The sequence below is a fragment of the Haemaphysalis longicornis genome, unplaced genomic scaffold (genome assembly GCF_048455015.1).
Source record: "Haemaphysalis longicornis isolate Haplotype H1 unplaced genomic scaffold, Haemaphysalis longicornis Haplotype H1 scaffold_6, whole genome shotgun sequence".
In the NCBI taxonomy this organism is placed as follows: Eukaryota; Metazoa; Arthropoda; class Arachnida; order Ixodida; family Ixodidae; genus Haemaphysalis; species Haemaphysalis longicornis.
This window is the reverse complement of record NW_027526407.1, coordinates 155,816,798-155,839,716: the sequence shown is the minus strand read 5'-3', so window position 1 is coordinate 155,839,716 and position 22,919 is coordinate 155,816,798. Positions and strand designations below refer to the sequence as shown.

Below are 22,919 nucleotides of genomic sequence, written 5' to 3'. Positions count from 1 at the left end.
GTCAAAGTTTAAATTCAGAAGGCAAGCAATGATTCCTTCGCTAGAAACGTTTCCCATAAACCATCGTTTTCGTTATGAGGAGGAGTGCATGATTTTTCAAGCGTAGGTGGCAGCTTGTGGTAGAACGCTACCGCAGCATTCACTTGTAAACCTGGGGGGAAGTTTTTGACAGCCCCTGTCTTTCGTCCTCAAGCAACGCACTAAGCGTATTTTTGAAAAACCATTTACTAGCCAGCCAGCAACCATTGTAAGTCTTATTACACGTTTAAAGCAATGTTTTCCACGACAAGCATTAACGTTCTAGTTTTATGCGGTTTTGATTCTGTAAACGATTCCTCATCGCTGTAGTAAATATCTTTATGTGATATTAAACACATTTTTGCGGTAATTAATAAAGTTACGAGGGGTCGTCCATCAGAATTCTTGTTTTGGGATAAATCTTAGAAGGTACCCGCCAACTTCGTCTTTCGTTCGTGCCCGACGCCGTTTCGTCATCAAATCTAAACGCCGGCACCGCAGTATTCTTGGATCGGCTGCATACACCGGCTTTGTAGGAGCGTTTAGCAGCAATATATTCCTCGATACACCAAACTTCACGCAAGCAAAAAAATTTGCACGAAGGAGCGGACTTGTATTTCCAGCTTGACGTCCAGCTTGGTGCATTGAACTTCGTCTGCTATTTGTAATTGCTGAGTATGGGCGTAAATCAGACACATGACATGCCTCGTAAAAGCCGCCTCTGCCTTCAAGATTTACCCATCTAAAAACAGATCTTGGTGTTATCTACGCTTTGCAAGCCGCACCGCAGCACAGCGACAGAAAGCCATGCACAACTACGCTGCGCTGACCGCCATCGGCATTCCACTGACGAGCGGTTCGTCACGGGCGGCGCTGTTCGCTGAAGCGACGGTGGAGCCATACAACGGCCGCCCGGTCCCTATAGACTGTGAAAGATTGCTGCTATAGACGCCACAATAATCAACTTTACCACAGATTGGTTTAGTAAAGCAAACGGCCTCGTTAAAGCAAAGGAAGCCGGACGGAAATGTTTCCGTATGTGGAAAATACATAACCAATGAGAGGAATGCCGCGCCTCCAGTTTCTCCTCGGCGTGAACCTTATGGCACTTCTTATGGTTTCTGGGAACCATAAGGAGTGTCGGAAGAACCTGATAAGAAACCATATGAACCTTATGTTTTCTTGAAAATGCCGCGTCGGTGAACCAACTGCTGGCTATGCCCATCCTTCCTTCAGATTTGTGTCGCGCTCGTTCCCTACGCACGTCCGGTCGCACGTGCGTCACCATGATGTAGGGACTGCCTTTGTGGAAAAGTTGGAGCAGAGTTTATATGACAGAAGGAATAAACTTTTGTTAGAGCAGCCAAAGTTGTTTGGTTCACCGCCAGGTGGGGGACCTCCTTAGTCTAGGAATCCCTTTGTCTTGGCGGCCTGTCTCGCCCGGTCTACCAGATGTTGGTGATCAAGGTTGGAGCTACCACACCATGTGGTAGGCAGTGGCTCTACGCAGAATAACAATTGCATCTGTTGTGGGTGTTGATCGGGGTAAAAGTAGGTTAGATACTTTCCCCATGTAATACCAAAGCCGGTGACGAGAGACACTAATCAGTCTTTGTCTTCTCGTTTCGCCCAGCTAGCAAGCTATCTCCCACCCCGCGGCTGCGCGCTGTATCGCGCCAGCCGGGGCGGGCCGTGGCTCAACGGAACAAAGGAAGCGAAAAGTGTTTTCGCTCATTGACATTTATTACTGAATAAAAAACATACAAAGAGCATGCAGGCTAACTGGTCGACGGCGAAGATCTAGTTCCTTGCCAGGGCACTTTAAGGGAATCGAGAGGTGCGACTCACCGCGACAACAGTCATTTCTGGGGCGCCTCAGCGCGCTCGCGTTTGCCTCGCTGGGCCGCCGATGGCAGCCATTGTCGGCCTCCTTTTTGCCCAATCCTCGAAGGAAAGAGGTCATAAGGCGCGTCCTGTCGGCTGGCTCCCCGAGCTCCAACTTCCAACCGCTTGCATCCCGCGCGCTCGCACCGGCCACATGACACTCCTTCGGCGAGGAGGTAGATACCTCGCCGACGTCTCGCCCAGAAAGTTCCTGCGAGGAGCAAGCAGTGCGGCGAAGCCGAACGAAAGGGAACGCGCTAAGGTCGCGTTTCCACAGTGTATAATGTAGGATGTATGGAGTGTAGTAATGCACCATGTGGAAATGCGTTTGCCTGGAGCTTTCGGTAGATGACCATGTCTTGGCGAGGCACCTTCTTGTGTGGAGGCGGTAAGGATATTCGTACCATGCGGCAGTGGGTCAGGAGGTCACTGTACCTTCGTGGGATTATTTCTCGTGTTGGGCTCACGGAAGGACTTGCTGATATCCCAGAAGGCGGCGCCCGCTGTGCATGAGATCGGGCTGCGGAATGAGTGGCCTCATTGCCTTCAGGGATGAATAAGCCGGTAAGAATATAATAAATCTGTCGGGTAAATAAGGTTGGGTAAATACAATTTTGGGTAAAAAATTAGCAGTGGCTTATCTCGGCTACGTATCAAAGCCGAGATAAGCCACTGCTAATTTTTTTCATTGTGAGCACTATAGTTGGGATATTTGGGTAAAGATTTTAGCCCAAGATCCGTCGAGAGAACGGCAGAATGACAGAAAACGAAGGAACGCGTGGCTGCGATGGCATTGACTTCGCCCCGTAGTTGAACTTGCTCGGAAGGTGTCAAGTCGAAGCGCAGCTCATCACGTGACTGCCAAAACGGCCTTCGCACACCGCCTCGACGGGTCCCATGACTCCCCTAGCCCCTTGTACGCGTTGTAAGCCGGAGTTTACGGTCAGCGACGAAACAGTGGTATAGTAGACAACAGAGGGAGCGACCGACAGCCAGCCAATGCCACTTCTAAAGCGAGTAGGCGTGACCGCTGAGATTCTTAGAACCCAAAGCACAGTTGGTACGTTGTACGAGGGTCGTGCGAGAGATGCCGCGTCCTGAACTTCTAAAGACGGGGCCAAGCATGCGCATCGGGCCGAGCTTCTTGTTCGTCATGGAGAGAGAATAGGTGCTCACGATAATTAAAAATAATCCACCAATGAATCGTCAAACGTTTGTTTCGAAATATTTCAGAGTAGTCAGTAGTCAAATCGGGCATCTGATGTTCTCTCAGCATTAGACGTAAGTCGGTTATTGTTTCGCAGAAAATAATCTGTGCGGTCAAGCCCGTTCACGCAATCCAGCATGGAATGCAAGTCGACCGCAGTAGTGGTAGTGACAGGTTCGGGAAGAAAAAGAAGTTCTGTTGCAACAGTGCTCCTTATAATTAAATAAGAACCTTTTTGTGTTTCTCCAACTATTTGTGAGAAAGAGTAAAAGTAAATTTAAGGACCTTATCCAGGAAAGCTGACTGATTGTAGTTTTTAACGCGCCGACGCGACGCAGGCGATGAGGCGCGCCGTAGTGGAGGGCTCCAGATTGATTTCGACCACCTGAGGATCTTTAAGGTGCGCCGAAATCTCGTACACACGGGCGTTTTTTGCTTTTCGCCTCCATCAGAAAAGCGGCCGCCGCGCCTTATCCAGGAAAACGTCGCAGTGTCTGGTGTCGCCGTGAGGGACGAGGCAGACTCCGATATCCAAACTATGTACAGTTTATGTGCAGGAATATTTACAGGACGTATACGAGGGAGCAGAAGTAGCCCGCAGCGGGCTTTAGAAGCTTGCCGGGGTCCAGCCGGAGCCTCGGGGCTCCACCCGCGACCTGCAGCAAGTTCGATGGTGCAAGACCCCCTTCCTCTCGCCGGGCTCGAAATAAACACACTCGGTGAGGGAAGGGGAAAGGTTAAAGAAAACAAGATACGGCAAGGCATGCATTGCGCGATAGCCGAGTTCAGTGACGTATACGCACGGGTAGAATGCCACCCAAAGTGGTGAAAGCACGCCGCATCCTTTTGTACCCGTCCGGGCGCCGTCTAGAGCGCTTCGGCGGCCCCCCTGCATCCGACACTGAGCTTGCCAGCGGCCCCTCTTAGAGTATCACGAGGTCCCTAATCGGCATCGCAGGGAGTGCAGGCAGTGCGGCGACGCCTGCGCTCTGACCCTAGACCGTCCAAACAAGAGGGGTTGGTCCGTGCGCCGCTCTGCTTGTTGATCTGCGCACATTGCGTATAGGTGACTTCATTGGCGGTGGCCCGTCAACGGATGTGCGTCAGGGGAAGGGGGGCCACTGTGGTACGATAACCTCCGCACTCAAAACTTGCAGAGCTGTTTTTTCTGTATAAGCGTTTTGCAACAGCAACAACAACCACATATGATTGGCTGATCCCCGGATTTGGTGTGTGCTACACTCAAACAAACAGCAGCGCCGCGGCATACTCCATCCCTTCAGAAGCTACATTCTGCTATCAACGCGGAATAATGCTTACTGATTCTCGTTCTGTTTGCGCTGCCCTTTCTTGCTCAAGCACATCTACCCTACGCCCAGACCTTTAATATTTATTGCTTCCATCCTTACAAGCGCTTAGTTCGCTAGGTTTGGGTACCTGGAGACGCAGGCTTAACGAATCGGCAGACTCTGGTGAGCATGCATCAGAGGGCCTTGTGGTGGACGTTCTACCGCCCGTACACTTCATACCTTCGGCACGTTTTCGTAGATTTGGCCTGCTGCAATGGATAGCTGAATCCCCTTATGCGTATAGATACAGAGCTCCTCCGGCAGTCATGGAAGGGTCGCATTACTCAGTCCTGAGCTTGCCAAGACACCCTCACAAGTTTTCATGCTGGCGTATACCAAATTTAAATTATTATTTGTGATACGGCCCCTTCTCCACTCTATACATCGTGTAACGACAAGAAACCAAACAACCTTTTTTCTTCTTCTGTCAATGGTTCTTCTCTATACAATAGAAATACTTGAAAGCACATAAGTTGACGCCCCCATAGTCTGTTACCCTAATTTTACCATTTGGGGCGAATGGGTACTTGGTGTTTGCGGCGGGGATCTTTGAGGAGCCGTACACTTATTCACTTAAGAATCTCCTAGTCTCCCGGGCTGGCCGCGAGGTGGCCCTGCCTGGTTCGCTCTCAATGCTACGCTCACTGTATTTCATCTTACTATTTCCTTTCAGAACAAACACGTTTACTCTCTCTCTACGTTCATATTTTTCACAAGACTTGTTCCCTTCTTCTTTCTTTTTATTAGTTTCCGTTTTATAATTGTTTCCCATTGTCGCCTGCCATATCGCATTGTTTTGCATTTTTTTTTATTCTTGTATATATTCTCACTTTTATTCCAATATCAATGCGATCTATACATTTTTTCTTGAAATCTTGTATATAGTTTCTCTCACACAGCGACCGGTTCCTGGCCAATCCACCTGGGTTGATATGAGCCACTCTTGTGGAACCTACAGCCCCCCCCCCCCCCCACCATCCAACATGGCCAGGGAAAACTACTCGGCAGCCGCTTTCCAGGCGGTCCTGGACAAGGCCACTGAGCAGGCATCCAAGGCCGAACAAAGCGAGCGCGATAAGAAGCTGCCAGAGGCGTTCCTCATGTACAAGCAGAGCCTGCAGACGTACCTGATGGTCATCGAGGAGCTGCTGTTCTCGTGCAACCGATTCCAGGAGCGAAACGAAGAGCTGCTGCGATCCCTCGACTCGACCGACAAGCTCCGCAAGCATGCCAAGGCGGGCAAGGAGAGAGCCAAGCAGCCGGAGGACGAGAGTGACTTCGAGCCGACCGCCAACATGAACCGGCTGCCGGGGGTCTTGTGCCTCTCGCCAGACCAGCCCGTCAGGTGGGGCGACGTGATCGGGCACGACACGCCCAAGTTCGTCCTCAAGTTGGCGGTGCTGGACCGGTGTCCCATCAAGCACCCCATCATGTTCACGGGAAAGCGCAGGACGCTCAAGTCGATCCTGCTGTTCGGACCCAGCGGGTGCGGGAAAACGTACCTCACCAAAGCCTTGATGGGTGCCGCCAAAGACTGGGTCTGCATGGACGTGAACATGGCGAAGCTAATCAGGGACGCGCCAGAAGGAGCCGAAGACCTGTACATCAAGTCTCTTTTCAAGGCGGCCCGGCTGGCAGCGTGGGCCATCCTCGTGCTTCAAGACATCCATCTGCTCTTCAAGCCGAACGACAAACCGACGGAAGAGCTGCGGTAGGCTTTTTTAAACGATTGCGGTAAACCACGGCGGAGGACGAGTAAGGATTCCTGGGCGAGTTGGTGTTACATTGCAGGAAAATTCATAGCGCATGCGGACGAGGGCACGGAAAGAGAACAGAAAAGAGAACAGACACCACGGAGAGCTACTTTCAACTAGTTTTTATTGGAATTTTTATCGTCCGCATGCTCTATGAATTTTTCTGCACGGAGGAAGGCACTTCTTAAGCCGTTTGCATGGTTCACTGTCATTTTCGTTGCTAGAGTACACGAGGAAAGATACGCTTCTTAGTAGGCGGACGACTTGTCAGTGATTGTCTGAAGAAATATACCGTTGTTTCCTTTTCTGCACTCAAACCGTGGTGTTTCAGCCGTGTGAAATTACACTGCTAGCGTCTAAGAAGGGAGTCTAAAAGTACGTTCCCTGGCGCAAAAGGAAGATGAATTAACCCGATTACTTCAGACATTCGAGGCCCCTTTCACAGCAGTAATGCTAACTGGAACTTGGTAAACTCCTGCGTCATCACCCTACTGCCCGCCCGGATATCAGTGCTTTAACCCCTGTCGTGAAGATAGGCGAGAAGGCGGTGTTTTGTTTCTCGTTAAGTAAAACTTTATTTGTAACCGTGTATGTGACTACTGCGCAGTGACTCGTGAATATGAGATGCTCACATTTAGGTGTCATAATCAATTGATCTTAGTGATGTCCAGTTCCACCATCTGGCAACTTTTGCCAATTGCCTTCATTACCCGAAAGCTTTCTTGATTATGCGATGGCCCAGAACATGAATGTCGTTGTGGGAGGAGATATTAATGCTAATACGCTTAACGCTTCGCCCTAGCAGCAAGAACTTATCTCCGCCATTATAACGCCTGGTTTTTGTAACGCAATAGAAAACCCGACGCGAGTTACGACTCAAATCGAATCTTTGCTAGATGTATTTGTAAAGAACATTTGTGCTGATCTCATAAATGCAGGCGTTATTTACACGGATATCAGCGACCGTCTGGGAATATTTATGATAACGAATAAAACTGGTCACACTGATAAAAAATTTTACCACCATACACCACTTAACTTATTAATCCATCACGCCTTCAGTTATTCCGTCGCTGTGTCAGTGAGCAAATATAGCATGATGTACATTCGTCAAATAGTAGTGAGAGGGAGTATTTATTTATTTATTTATTTATTTATTTGTTTGTTTCTTTATTTAGTTAAAGTAAGGGGGTACATAAGAAAAGCGTGAAACCGACAATATTTTAAAAAAGTCACTAGCGAGAACCACAGTCCAGGAAAACATTGTATAAGAAATTGGCCGTAAATACATATCTAGCGAAACGCTAAATACAAAGATAACGTGTGCTATATCTTGCGCGACCAAAGACTAACATACTGCCCATTCAAGATAAAAAGCAGGCAAGAGTAAACAGGCACTTGATACACAAAAATTGGAACACACAAAGTTCACATAAAACAGTGATAACAGATTGATACAGTATTACAAAAAACAAGTGAGCATGAAGAAGGTCACGGAATACGTGGGGCTTAGATTAGGCGGGAAAGTTATCAGGAAGACCGTTCCAAAGCCTCATGGCCAGGGGAAGTGCGGACAGGTTAAATACATCAGTTTTATCTCACTGGCGGGAAAAACTATGTTGATTATTTACCCTAGGGGAAATGTTAGTCGGAACTTTAGATGTAGCGTTGAGTGCGATGAATTGAAACATATTTCCGAAAAAAGCATAAAAGAGAAATGTTACGTCGAAGATAAAGCGGGTGAAGTGAACGATTTAGTTTAATCTCTGATACACTTGAGGGGTACTTGTAGTTGCGTGTAATAAACCTTGTAGCTCTATTCTGTATTGCTTCAATCTGGTTAATAAAGTATTGATTGTATGGGGACAAGATGGGTGACGCAAACTCGAGCTGCGATCGAACGTATGTTGTGTAAGCTAGTTTACGAATATCAGATGGAGTAGGACGCAAAAATTTTTACGCAAGAAGCCTAATGAACTGGAAGCCTTGGCGCAGATGATATCGATATGGTTACTCCAGGAAAGGCCTTCTGTGAATGTAACGCCGAAGTATTAGCAGGATGAAATGCGGTCCAGGTGGCTACTATTAATGTGATAGTTGAAAAATGATTTTGCCCGCTTACGGGTAACGGAGACTTCTGGTAAAGGAGACTTCGAGATGTTTAGTGACATCAACCATGTGTTACACCAATTAGACATTATTTTCAAGTCATTTTGAAGGGAGAGGTGATACTGCAGATGGATTGGGAGATAATGTAGACATCGGCAAAAATACGCATGCGAGATGATATATTAACGGGCAAGTCATTTATGTATATTAGAAAAAGCAAGAGGTAAGAACGCTTCCATGTGGTACACCGGAGATAATTTAACATGTAGGAGAAATTAATTTATTATCAGCTGTAAACTGTTGTCTTAGTGAAAGAAAGTTGCGAATACACGAAAGCGTTAGTGAATCTAATCGAGGAGCAGACAGTTTAGAAATTAAGCGGCATTGAAATAAATCTAAGTATATAAAAATCTAAATTATACCGTCAGCTTGCTGGTTATTGTTCATTATAGTATGCAAGTCAGTCGTAAATTAAAATAACTGTGTCTTGCATGATAGGCCTTTCCTGAATCCATGTTGATTAGAAAAAACAGAAAAAATTTGTTTCGAGGTGACTGTAAACTTGTGAAGCGATAATGTGCTGAAGAATTTTTCAACAAGTGCACGTGAGCGCTATCGGGCGGTAGTTCTCTGGGTAATGCTTATTTTCTGCTTTGAATATGGTTATCACCTCAGCGAGTTTCTAATCGTCTGGTAGCAATCCAGATGATAATGAATTGCTAAAGATGTGATAAAGAATTTCACTAGAAACGGAAATGGTGCTTTTTGGTATTTTAGAAATAATGTTATCTACGCCAAAAGATGTAGATATTTTTAGATTATCGATCAGAGACGCGACACATTCACCGGTAATTTCAATAGGTTCCATGAATGGCCAAGCAGAGTTAGGAAAATGAGGCAATTAAGAATAATCTTCCTGGGTAAACACAGGTGAAAAAAATTAATTAAAGGCTAAGGGACATTTGTTTTCAGGTAGTGGGACAGGGTTATCGTCCTGCAGAGCTATTGTGTTGTATCATGGTCATGTGACATTACTCACCAGAACGTTTTTGGATTTGATATCAGGGGTGATGGCAGGTCATTGGGAAAGTACTTTTTGTTTTGCTTAGTCTAATGCGCGGCAGTAAGTATCAAGGTAATCCCTGTAATTCTGCTAAGCAGCTGATGTGCGGGTGAGCTTTGCGCGTTTATAGAGGCGTTTTTTTTTCCTCCCTCATTTCTTGTAGTGTTCTACTAAACCAGGGATTAGTTTTGTCATTACTTATTGTAACCAGGGGGACGTACTTGTTGATAAAGATACACATCTTGTTTTTAAATTTCAGCTTTTTATATTGAACCGTTCTACTTCTCTTCCATTTCATATGCGGATGATACAGTGGTTTTTCTAACGGGTAAAAGTGACGAAGCGATTGAAGTACAAGCCAATCAGGAGGTAAGGGACAAGCATTTGAACGGGCACCAATTGTCCACAAATAAATAAAAAACAACAATGTATTGTTTAAACCAACAACAACAACAAAAAAATTCTGTCGAGGCTAATTTCTGTCTACCCTGGCTCAGAACAAATCAAGGTTGTGGAAGCAATAAAGTCACTAGGAGTAATTTTTTCCGCCAATCTAAAATGGGATAAACACATAAAATACCTCTGTTCCACAATTTCATCTGCGGTTGGTGTTATTGCGCGTTTGAGAAGCACTGCTCCCACGAAAGTGAAAGCATTATTGTATAATTCATTACCTGCTTCACTTATTCAATATTCCAGTCTTGTAGGGTGCACTACGGGAGTTACAAATTTAACAATACACATTTTGCAAAAAAGAGCCAATCAATACATGGCCGACGTACATTTTCTTCATCTCACTGCTGATTATTTTCTCAAAATATAACATTCTTCTTTTTTTTTCTTTATACGATCGTAAACTTTTACTAACGCTCAAACATTTTGTCAAGAGCAATGATAACTTCTATCAACTTTAACTTAAGAGATAATCTCCACAACCGAATACACGACATAAACCAGGAAAATACCAACACCTCGAACGTACTGTGACACAGTCTCTGAATTATGACTTGACAGTTTAGTTAAACCGATCATCCAAAAACAAATTCGACCTGTTTAGAAGCAGGCACCAAGGCAATAAGGCTGTTTCTTGAGCAACATGTCTACATTATACCACGAACTGCTTTCTGAAAACACTTTTTTGTGTGTTCTTCTTTTTGTGTTCTTGTGTGTTGTTCTTATGGCCTCTTCTTTGTATAACTATTATGAGTTATTATCATATTTTATCAGGCTTGTCTCAATGTCGTGTGCTTAAATAATTTCTCTACTCGTCTGTTCAAAAGAAAAAATGAGCGAACTGCCACGTTGTCAACTTACGGGGGTTGGGCCCTTGACAAGCTGTTTTCACAGCTTCTTGTTCCGCCTCTTTCTTCTTAGAAGTAAACATGATAATGAGGATGATGATGATGATGATGATGATGATGATGATAATGATATAGCACCAGATCGTTCCTATTGCTTTTCATGAAATGTCATAAACGCTCACGGATTATTTCGGGGGAGAGACAGAAATAGATGTGCCTAGCTGTTTGCGTGTCACCCCCGTATACATAGAAAGGGTCAGCGACCTTCCCCAGGGAGTATTCTGTCGTGTTCATAGCTCTTACTGCTGGACGGAGTGCAGCCCAGTCTTGCCTCCTTATCCCGTTCAAACCGTGCTTTTTTTTAATATTATTTATAGGGCCACGCCGAGCAGCAGTAACTGCGCCAATTGTGGCACCCCGGAAACCATTCACCCGTATTATCCCAAGGAAGGAAAGAATGAAGGAACAGTACAGGAAATACATTAAGATTAACCTAATTGGCCACCCTGCGCATGGAGATGCGGATACGGGAATACGAATACGGGAATACGGGATACGGGATACGGGATAGGAAAACATTGCGGTACATATTAAAAGAGAAAAAAAATGAAGAAGAAAATCAGAAAAAGGAAGCAAGGCGTGGGAACGGTTAGTACTAGGGCAGTAGCACGCACAAGAAAAAAATGAATAAAACTAAGCAGATGACCCGACAAAATTTACGAAGAAAGGGCGCTGCACGCTATGCAAGAGGAAGACAGACCGAAAGCTTGAACGCCACTGTGTTTTCTAAGGAGCAATGGCGGCTACCTCTTTCCTGATCTCTGGCGGAAAAAATACAACAAAATAAGACGAGGGTAACAGTTTACTACCGCTCGCACGTGACAAGTGCGGCACTGTATCCAGCAACAGAAGGCAGAGTGACACGCAAAGTGCGGATTGAGAGAGAGAGAGAGAGAGAGGAGTAAACGTTGGCACCGTAAGTAGCAAAATAAGGGTGAGGTTCAGTGGTTTTTCTCTCCCTTATTTTCGCAGGAACCAGAGAATCCGGCAGAGCGTGGCCAGCGAGATCCAATTCCTCAACGACACGATTACAGCCGAGATCACGCTCTGCGTCGCCACCACGAGCTCCCCCAGGATGATCGAACCGAACTTCGCAGCGGTCTTTAAGAAGTTCGTCTACGTTCCGCTGCCCAGGGCCCCAGACCGGCTTCGCATCTTCAAGCAGCTGGTCGGCAGGGACCCCTGCGAGGTCACGGACGACGAGTGGACGACGGTGGTGAACAAGACGCAGGGCTACAGCGGCGCCGACATCCTCACGGTGGTCATGCACACCTACAAAGACTCCGACCGGCCGCTCACCTTCAACGAACTCTCGCTCGCCACCGACTTGTACCGGCCGAGGAACACCGCCGACGACATACAGGCGTGCCTCAGGTTCAAGCACCAGCACGCCAGCACCGCCCCTTAGGCGCTTCTCTTATCTGCGTTCATCTTTCCAACGCCAAATTCACGCGAAGTGTTGCCGCAGGTGTCGGTAGCAAACCAGAATAAACACCGTAGCTCTGTCACCTGTCGACGCTACACGTATGACTGCCTGATTCGCACGCTAATTCGAAAACATCAGATTTGGGGGTCTTAAGCGCCGAAGCCACACCCGGGGTATGATGAGAGCCGTGGTGAAAGGCTCCGTATTAGGTATCATTCACATAGCCGTTTTTCAACCCGTGACGTCACCGTCTTCCGTCATGGGCAACGGTTTCTCGGGCGAGTTCTCGCGGAAAACGGTGCGACGGGTATGCGAAGCCGAGCTTCCGTTCCGTCAACGCGACGGGACCGCGCCCCGCGGTAAACCAGCCAACCAGAAAACAATATTTTACGGCTACATTTAGCGAAAAGTGAGCACACGTAAAAATGTAAGCCGCTTTCTTTACTTTTCAGATTAAGCCCGCTCAATTCTAGGTTAAACTGATCACTAGGCAGACGACCCTGTACTCTGACGAAGAGCTCCAGTACGAACGCTACTCCATTACATCTCCGTCGCGGTTTTGTGACGTGATGGTGCCGTGAGAGAGAAGGTGACGGCTGTGTGAATGAGGCCTTAGTGTTGGCCATCTGGTCAGCACTAATCCAAAAATGTCGATGCACGGACGTTTTCGCTTCGCACCTGCATCTGAAAAGGAACCACCGTGTTTGGTATCGAACCCGCTCCCTTGGACTCAACAGCAACAACGCACTGAGCCACCGCCGCGGGTTGCACACTGATTGCTCAAACCGTTGTGCAGCTCGGGATGAAGTTGTGGATAGGGTTTCCTCGAACGAAAGTGACGCACCCAAAATGACACCGAACAACACGCGTTATCGTCTTTATCCATACGACTGCAGGGCCTGAGGGCGGAGGCTGTACCCCGGAGCTTCATAATAACGAAATTTCAAAGGCACTGTTCGCTAGTTCTCCGTCAGTGCAACGTACCCTTCAGAGAATGTAGCAGTTCCTTGCGCTGAAGCACCATTTTCCGTAAACCATTTTAAGCAGGCCATCCTTTCGGTCGGCTATACTTTCGCTCGTTCACATTCGCACGCCGTTTTTGTAAGAGTATATCTTTCCGCGCCTCATTTTTCATCGCTGCAAGGTCACATTTACAAGGTTAAACCGATTTTCGCTAAAACAAACGCAGACCCACTTTTTATTCTGGCGATAAATAAATGGCATTCGTTGCGTCCTCCAATTGTCCAATTGCCGGCACATCTTGCCGGGCTATCACCGCCTGATTATTCAACATGACGACCAACCAGCCAGACAACCTATAATTGATCCATTATTACTCCAAGAAGCACTCCAAACCTTCTGGGACGCTGCTAAACGCGTGTGATATAATTGAGAAAGTGACCTTTTTTCCCTTGCCGCAGTTTTTGTACTTCACTGTACTGATTGTGTGCGTTAATTACTTTTTGCATCTGCTGGACGCGTCACGTTTGCGCCCGGCCTTAAATTTAATATTCTGCGCACTGCCTATTCTGTGGACCAGACGACAGGGTAATGCTCAACTTTATTTTGTGGTCCAGACCATAGGATTATGTTCGGTTTTGAGCTACTGCTAAAAGGGCCCCACTTTCAGCTTCCGTGTCGCAGAGGTACTGCACTCGGCTTTGGCACTAACGCCCTGGGTTCGAGTCGAAGCAGTTATGTAACTTTTTAAAGTACATTTTCGGCCGTAACCTGTTCTTTTAAGTCAATTCTACGCATTATTTATGTAAATTAGTGTGTATTGGTATCTTCTGGCTTGCTGTAGACGAATAATAATCCACTGTGGCACGCTCCACAGAATAATGCTGCACATTATCCTGTCTTCATGATCATCATCGTCCACTGGTCCACAAAATAGGCACTGGCAATATTCTGCGTTGATTTCCGCATATACTTTCGGCGTCATGTTCATTGCACTTAGGAAGAGCACGTATTATGCATTCATTGCTATGTTTTGACTTGGAAATGTTTTTCACTTATGTTAACCCCGTATATTCTCCCATGGAATGTGCCACGTGCCTGGAGGGCATAAATATACCAATAAAAACTGAATAAATACACAAACGATTTACACTAAAATCAACTAAAAAGACTGAAGAGAAATTTAACATGAATAAAAAATAAATCAATAATGAATTCTACACCTACATTGCCCCTCTCAGCTGCTTCTAAGACGATGATCATAGTAGTATCACCGTCAGAGTCGATCTTGAATTAAGGGACATTGTAAATGTCACTTACGCATTGATGTCTTGCCTCAAATGTGTTCTTTTTGCTAAATAAAGTTGACACGTATGAACATTGCCAAGTCGAACCTAGACAAGTGGAACCCAGACAAGTGGAACATTGACACGGGATTTCGAAATCTGGAAAGTTTTTTCCTACATAGCCATCTTGTTCGAGAATTTTTGTAACTTTTCGCCGGGCGGCCGAATCGAGGGACAGACAGACAGGCAGGCCAAAATTTTCGCTTTTATGTAGCCCAAGAACAACTATTGTCTTTAAAAATTGCGTATTTTAGGCCGAGCTGCATGTACCGGTTGACAGAGTAAGACCTCAAAGCAAATTTTTTGTCCTCTGCCAGGGCCAACCCGACAGGTGCTACTGTTAGCATCTCAAAACACCTCATATACCCGCACTGGTTTATTGGACAGTGCTTTACACGCGCAGTGTGCGCTGGGGCAAGCACAAAGTATTCACGAAATCAGTCAATAAATAGATCAAAGTATTTAGCGCGGAAGCTATAGGATGGTCCACCATAAGGAATATGTTCACGTACTATTTGGGTCTACTGAAGTGTTACGTACCTGTAAGAAGCACATACCTTCTGTGGGGGATCGGCAGACCCCTGTAAAGAGGAATGTATGCTGAATTTACACGGTGTTACGTGGATGGCGTTACCAAGCCACCTGTATTTCTTTTTATGCGACGCAACTCTTCCTCTGCCATCACATGGATGCTAGAGAAATCCCTTCGTCTTGGTTCCCCCCCGTTCGAAGAAGAGGGGAAAGAGGTCGGGGCGTTGCGTTGTGCCCCCCGCCAGGCACACGGGAGGCAGCGGCCATGGCGGCCGAGAGATACTCGGTGTCCGCCTTCCAGACGCTGCTCGAGAAGGCGAACAGGCTGGCCACCACGGCTGAGCAGCATGACCGCGACAAGAAGCTGCCGCAGGCGTTCGCCCAGTACAAGCAGACGCTGCAGACGTACCTGACGGTCATCGAGGACATGCTCTTCACCTGCATCCACTTCCAAGAGCGCAACGAGGACCTGCTGCGCGAGATCACGCCCAACGACAAGTACCGCAAGCCCACTCACCCGCAGCCCGACCGCTCCAAGCAGGACGTCGACGCGCTCGACTTCGAAGGCTCCTCGAACCTGAACCGGCTGCCCGGGGTGCTGTCCATCACGCCGGACAAGCCGGTCAAGTGGAGCGACGTGGTGGGCCACGAGACGCCCAAGTTCATCCTCAAGCTGGCCATCCTGGACCGCTGCCCCATCAAGCACCCCATCATGTTCACGGGCAAACGACAGAGCATCAAGTCCATCCTGCTGTTCGGGCCCAGTGGCTGCGGCAAGAGCTACCTGACCAAGGCCATGATCGGTGCGGCCAAGGACTGGGTCTGCATCGACGTCAACATGGCGTCGCTCATCAGGGACGCGCCACAGGGAATGGAGGACATGTACGTCAAGTCGCTCTTCAAGGCTGCCAGGCTGGCCGGGTGGTGCCTGGTGCTGCTCCAGGACGTCCACGAGCTCTTCAAGCCCTGCGAAAAGCCCTCGGACGAACAGAGGCAGGCGTCCTTCCTTCGCTTATTCCCTCATAGGTCTCCTGCTCGTTGCGAGTGTTGCCTCATGCATATTTTTTGTCGGTTACGGAGGCTGATGACGCAATGACGCACTATTGACGCATGCTTGAAATACCTCGTTCAAACACTTCACATGAAATACCTAGTTCAAACATTTGAACGAATTGCGAAGTTCCCAGTTAAGCCAATGGCTTGTTGGAACTACGACAATGTAAGCGTCTATTTTCGCCGCGGCATTAAAGAAAGCTGTTGAGGCCAAGGATTAGCTTGGCAAAGGCTATGCCCAACGGGCCAGAACATGACCCCTTTCTGCACGGCGGGACAGTTTCCCCGTTATCCTATCCTAACTATGCACCAGTTGAGTGCAACGATCGCATTATAATTTAAAGGAAAAAAATAAGATAAGAAACTACACAACTACTAATTTGACAAGCAAAGATGTACCTGTTCGAGAACAGGTGCGGGGTTACATAGATTACAGGGCGTTGTACCTCGCTGTAGTGCTATGTACGTTCAGGCTAGCTCTTTTGTGACAATTCGCGACTGTAGTTCAAGCTGTGTTGTCCCGCTTCTCAATGCGCGTAGAGTGATGCGCGTTGTGGACTGCATTTGAGTCGTGAGATTATATAAATAACTTAATGCCTCAGGATTTCTCCCTTGGCACGCAGCAGTCGTACAAGCTCAGACATACTGAAAGTTTGTGTGTCAGCTCGTGCTCTAAACATTAGCCATACTCTTTAATAAGGGGGCAGAAATGTTCATTTTCGATATGCCATTTTCCGATGGTAAGAATTATCAGACAGAGCATAATTATCAGATATATCCTAATGTGTGTTACACTGGCATTAACCAGCTGTTCACAACGATGTGTCGACTTGGTATCCTCCAATCTCTGCGATAATACAGTAAATTTATGTAGCAAAAACGCAAAGTTGTCCCGGCGTATAATTTAGAATCATTGCAAAAAAAATGAAGCCATAATTTATTTCCGATGAGTCTTTAGATGCATTTTTTTAGCTTGAAATAACTAGAGCGAGTACCGCATTTTTGTGTGCGTGTCTATGTGTTCGACAGCCCATTTTTATATTCTGCTGACAACTGTCATCTTTTAGTTGCAGTTTCTTTTATTTCATTTTGTAACAACTTGTTCACTGGGCAGTGCTTGTTCGCCATTGGATGCTGTGTTGTATGACTTCCCCGCTAGCTGCCCGTTCATCCAGCCCTGTCGCAGGATTAACGGGATAAAAGTTGGCCGTCTACGCCGCGTCATTTATCCGTCATATTCTCGCTTTGGTCACTCTATTTGCACGCCGGCATTAGAAGGAGTAAAGCTTAGTAAGACCTCTGGTTCCCATCTGTAGAAAGACAAGGAGCACCAGGGGGAAAAAAAGAGGCAGCCAATGAGGGCTGCGACGGCTCGTGACGCGACTGTGGAGACACATTTTAGTACACGATCGCGCTTTGCCATAATGGCGGTAGTGCACACTGCACACTGCACTTGTCTGTTGTATAGTTAAAAGTAATGACGAACGCCGAGCCTTGTGCGAGCGGTGCGAGCTATCCTGCACAAAAGCATGGGCGAAACGCCACCTAAACTATGCGACCACTATGTGCAGTATAAACGGCCTATACATTAAGGCAACGCTTTTTGGTGAGGACTTAATAGGAAAATTGACTTCAAACCTTTAATTCCTGTCCTTATCTTTCTCGGCAAAACGGGAAATGCAAGAAAGTGCCGAGCGAGGGGTAAACTAATGTTTTCACCGTTAGTGTCGCATGTATCCCATTGATTGGCATTCATGTATAAGTCAATGTCATTATCAATATATGACTTCCTGTTTTGTGCCACAAGGCCTCCAAAACACGTGGCATCTACACCAACGTGAAACCTGCGGAGCATGCAGTGTATAAGTGTATTCAAAGATTGCAAGTCTCTCTATTGCCACACGGCGCGTTCTAATTGGGCGCCGGAGAAGGGCTGGCGGGAGGAGAAATCGCGCGCTTGCTAAGGTGGTGGCGCCCTCTCTTGGGTTGAACCGGATTTAAGCAATTGGTATGCCCCATCTGACCCATTGGGAGTAGTGGCAGGGGTCAACGCGAGCCCAGTGCAATGCCCGCGCCTCGCCCTGTGGGCTTGTCCTCTTCAAGAAAATTTATTAATCGCCGATACAAAGACCCGCTGTGCTAAATGCTACACGGGTCGCCTAAACCATACACACTGCATGTATCACTTCACTTACTACACCACTCACTACACACACAGTTCACTCCACAGTTCTCCATAGTTCACTAGTACACACACTATTAGAAGCACAATTACTCTGAAAGATCACTGTAGATGACATCCTCGAAAGTTCACGACAATACGTCAAGATCAATACAACAGTCAATAGGGTAGAATAGACACTTCTATTTGTTTGTTTACCACACGGATAAACCGAGTGGACCACCGCTGAAGGAACTGCTCTTCCCCCAGCGCGGCGAGCTCAGCCTCCAGGTGATCGAATAGAGACGCGAGCGCATTTTCCGAAGCATTGGAAACATGTACTTTTGCGGCCGCGCTCTGAGAGCCGCAAAGCCGCGCCTTTTCCAGATGATCTGGGCACCAACGCACAGTAAAAACAGAACAAATGCGTCGCGCGACTTTGTGCGTGCGTCGAGTTTGTGTCCAAACGTCCGAGCTAACAATTTCCAGTAGGTCTTTGCAACCTTGCAATCGAAAATCGCGTGCTGCAGGGTTTCACGCTGCCCGCACTGTGGGCACCTGTTGGAGGGTGCCACACCCCATTTTGCGATGCGGTCTGCCGTGGGCAGGACCCCCCAGTCGCGTTGCCAGCTGAAATCTCTGACGTCGGCCGGTAAAAATGAGGCCGTCAGCTGCTTCCACCTTACCGCCCTGCTCTTTCGGAGCTGGTCCTGAGTGAGCTGCGTCACTGCGAGGGTTTCGCAAATTTTACTCGGCGGTGTGTTGAAGACGTCAATATCAGGGAGTTGCGTTCTCAAATTTCTGAATGACTTTATGACGTGCTTATAAAACGGGGGTGGCTGCTCGGCTGAGGGTCCTACCCGCGCACCATCGAAAAACAATGCTCGGTCAGTGCCAAGGAAGAACTCACAGAGCTTTCGCCCAGGGTATTCCTCTTCACTAGCTAGGTTGAGCAAGTTCCTTATTGCGAGGAGACTACTCATTGTTTCTAAACAGGAGATACTGAAACCGCCCATGCTGCTTGGAAGTCGCAAGCAAGTGCGGGCCACTTTTTCAGTTTTCCCACCCCAGAAAAAGGAGCCGAGCCTATTTCCCAGTTTCCTGAGTAGATGCCGTGGTGGCCGCGCCACCCTCGCCACGTAGAAGTAGGCTGCCGACACACAGGCTTTTATCACATAGCTGCGCTCCTGCAAACAAAGGTCGAAGAATGCAGCTACCGCTAGCCGCGCCTCCGCCTTTACTTTCAACTGCTTCTATGTCTCATTCGCCACTTCACCCGACGCGCGAAAGACCACCCCCAACACTTTCACTCGGGCAACCCATTCAATGCCGCCAGGCAGGTGCGACGCGAACGCGCCAAAGCGGAGCGCCTTGCTTTTCCCCCTGTTCAGTTGGGCACCAGACAGCTCGCTGTACTCTGTGAAAAGCCGTAAAAACGCTGCATAACTGTCTTCGTCTCTTAAGAACAGGAAAACGTCGTCCGCGTACGCCGAAACCTTGACCTGGCCCTGGCCAGGCAACGGGAAGCCGCGTATCGCAGGGGAGTCAATTATTCGACGCAAAAGCGGATCAAGGCATAGAGCGAAGAGGAGGGGCGACAGCGGGCAACCCTGTCTTATTCCACGAGTGACAGGGAAGGGTTCAGTGAGCTGACCGTTCACAAAAAGCTGCGATGTCACGTCCGTGTACAGTGCCCTCAACCTTGCCACGCAGTCCCGAGGAAAGCCGAAATTTTCCAAAACGGTGAGCAAGTACTGGTGCTCGACCCGATCGAAGGCTTTCGCCTGATCGACCGAGACAAAACAGCCGGATATGCCCGTCCGCGTGGCGAAGGTGAAAAGGTCTCTAGTTAGTGTCAGCGCCGAGAATATAGTGCGGCCGGGGACACTACACGTCTACGCTAAGCTAACTATTTCCGGGAGCGCCATGCCGATGCGCTTAACCAGCACAGACGCTACCAGCTTGTAGTCCGCATTCAGCAGAGTTATCGGCCGGTAGGCATGCGGTTCTGAAGGATCACCGCCGGGCTTAGCTATTAGAACTACCCTCCCCACGCGAAACGAGTCGGGTTTCCTTCCTTCGGCCAAGAATGCGTTCACCATTTTTAGCATATGCTCTTTGAGGACCGGGAAAAACACTTTGTAAAACCCCGCCGGGATTCCGTCAGGGCCAGGAGCGGAGGAGTCACGCATGTCTTTCAGTACTTTCCATAGCTCCTCCGCCGTGACAGGGGCCCAGAGACGCTCGTGCCAGTAGCTAGGGACGCTGGGAAGTGCCCCGCAAAAGTTCCGTACGTGATTTTTCAAGCTGTTCTCATCAAAGCAAGCCTTCTCTGAACTGAAAAATTCTTGGAAGTACTGGGCAAACGTCCTGCAGATATCCTCATTATTCGTACTCCGTTCATCATTCGGTGACTGTACGTATGGAACTTGAACACGCTATGCCTGATCTATTGAGCCTGCTTTAACGTGCCTCAAGACAGACGGATCTGATACTGGGCGCCCCAAAACGAAGGCTTTGCTTGCCGCGCGTGACGATTGGCGCAAAAGGCGCTCGTATCGCGCCTCTAGGAGATCCATGTAGTCTCGGATAGCTTGTCCTCGGTGATCCACAAGGCCTCGGCACGAGGCAGGTAAGCCTTCTGTTGCTTCGGCCGACCATCCCAGCCGATTAGGCCTCGCGTCGAGAGCCGGTGGGTATTCGAGAGTAACAGAAATTATAACCCGTATACAAACAGCTTCTGCTTGCGCTTGGCGATTGTCGAAGCGGACAGGAAGCGTTCCACAAACCTTTATATCATGTTAGTTTATTTTGAGCCGGTTTTATCCATCATGCACTTCTCTTTTAGTACACGTTACGTTCTAGCGCGAGGAGTTGGAAAACGAATTTCCCGGTGTTTTAGTACCGTGACTACAGGCCACGCCGACAGCCCGATCCCCTAAGGTGCTTCGCCCCTGAAAGGGCCACAGTGTAGTGCTCCCAATGAGGGAGTAATTTCGCGCACTACATTCCGCATCATTTGCTACGATTCAGTGTTCTCTTATGCCATTAAGAGCGGTTACACGCACAAAAATGACATTCTTCATCATCGCAAAAATGACATTCTTCATGGCGAACTTTTGGGACCACCTAATTAGGCTACTTATTTTTCACAAACTCACGCAAGGGAAAAAGAAACCACGGAAAGACTGCTCTCACACTGAATACCACCAGGCCGGTCGATGGTTTCTTTCGCGCCAGTGCCGCTGTGTCTTAAGAAACAAACCACAGCCCGGCAATGACCCCTTGCTCTTATTTCCCATCACCTCGCAGGCAGCAGAAACTGCGCGAGAACATCGCCAAGGAGGTGAAATTCATCAACGAGAACCTGACGTACGAGGTCACCATCTGCGTGGCCACCACCAACGCGCCCAAACTGGTCGACTCGTTCTTCGTGGGGGCCTTTCAGAAACGCATCTTCATCCCCATGCCGAGGCCCGAAGAGCGCATGCGCATCTTCAAGCAACACGTGGGCAAGGCGCCGCACACGATCACAGACGACCAGTGGATCGAGGTGGCCGACCGCACGGCGGGCTTCTGCGGCGAGGACATCCTCTCGGTGGTCATGCAGACCTTCAAGGAGTCGGGCGAGCTCACCTTCGCGGAAGTGTCCGGCGCCCTGGAGCATTTCAAGCCCAAGAACACGCCCGAGGACATCGAAGAGTGCTTCAAGTTCAAGAAGGAACACGCCGCCACGTCGGCCTAGTCATCCGCGACTTCGTCCGACCCCAATATAAATTCTTACTGGCGAAAACAGGGGAGCAACCCGCTGCGGGGCGATGTAACAACGCAATCAGTTCGGCACGCGGGGTTCCGCGAATGCGTATGTGGGCCCTCCGAGGTTCTCTGCACAAAACGACGACTCATGAATAAATACAGACCTGCTATGCGGCTTCGTAAATCTCCGTTTTAAGAGCCTTTCATGAACGAATTTCATTCTGTCCTTTCTTGTATCTTTTCGCTGTTGAGTTACATGGCATCCCACTAAATGGCCATTCTGTTCCTGTACCTACCCGATAAGATAGGCAAATTATTTTTAAGTACGTCGCAGATACTGGAAGTACAAGTCGCCTCAACGGTGCAATTGCTTGTTACGAAGGGCGCGTCGACGGACGGACGGACGGACGAATGGATGGATGGATGGATGGATGGATGGATGGATGGATGGATGGATGGATGGATGGATGGATGGATGGATGGATGGATGGATGGATGGAACTATTAACATGATGGGCTGGTAATGAATCAGCCGCATGTCCCGGCAGCCGCTGAGGTCCGATGATGCAGGCCGACAGCGGGCGTTGCTCCAGAGGCTCGTCCCAACAGCCAATCTAGCTGCTATAACTGTGTGGTGGTGGGGGAGGGGTGGGTGCAGAAGGTATCCCTGGATAGTAAGACGGGCGTGCTTTGCGTGCTGTAAAATAAGTTTTATGAAGTAGGGCACAGCGCGAAACAACCGATGTACGCTAAAGTTATTTTGTCCTTCTGATGCCCCAACGAGCAACGCCCGGCAATCGCGCCGCCTCACGGTGACTGCGAGAAGTGACGCTGTTTGCCGAGTGACGTGGAGGCAGTGTTTCAGGCAGAGGCGTAAGCCCCAGGTAAGACCATGTGCCAAATTCTCTAAAAAACGGGCATCGCTTTGAAACGACGTGGTA

General features: G+C 48.3%; 2 protein-coding genes across 2 annotated transcripts; both read left to right on the top strand.

Annotated features, from left to right (window-relative positions):
• Positions 1-5,441: 5,441 nt before the first annotated feature.
• LOC144143331 (vacuolar protein sorting-associated protein 4-like) lies at positions 5,442-12,153 on the top strand. The gene is made up of 2 exons (XM_077675100.1): positions 5,442-6,169; positions 11,718-12,153. Exons 1-2 carry the CDS (start codon positions 5,442-5,444, stop codon positions 12,151-12,153), a joined length of 1,164 nt encoding a protein of 387 aa, XP_077531226.1.
• Positions 12,154-15,273: 3,120 nt separating this feature from the next.
• LOC144143330 (vacuolar protein sorting-associated protein 4-like) lies at positions 15,274-21,967 on the top strand. The gene is made up of 2 exons (XM_077675099.1): positions 15,274-16,001; positions 21,535-21,967. The coding sequence occupies exons 1-2, from the start codon at positions 15,274-15,276 to the stop codon at positions 21,965-21,967; spliced, it is 1,161 nt and encodes a 386-aa protein (XP_077531225.1).
• Positions 21,968-22,919: the final 952 nt, after the last annotated feature.

Excerpts from the sequence above, each read along its gene's own strand:
- LOC144143331 (XM_077675100.1), top strand. The coding sequence starts at position 5,442 with ATGGCCAGGGAAAACTACTCGGCAGCCGCTTTCCAGGCGGTCCTGGAC. Across the intron at positions 6,170-11,717 it reads AAACCGACGGAAGAGCTGCG|GAACCAGAGAATCCGGCAGA; the intron begins GTAGGCTTTTTT and ends TTATTTTCGCAG.
- LOC144143330 (XM_077675099.1), top strand. The coding sequence starts at position 15,274 with ATGGCGGCCGAGAGATACTCGGTGTCCGCCTTCCAGACGCTGCTCGAG. Across the intron at positions 16,002-21,534 it reads AAGCCCTCGGACGAACAGAG|GCAGCAGAAACTGCGCGAGA; the intron begins GCAGGCGTCCTT and ends ATCACCTCGCAG.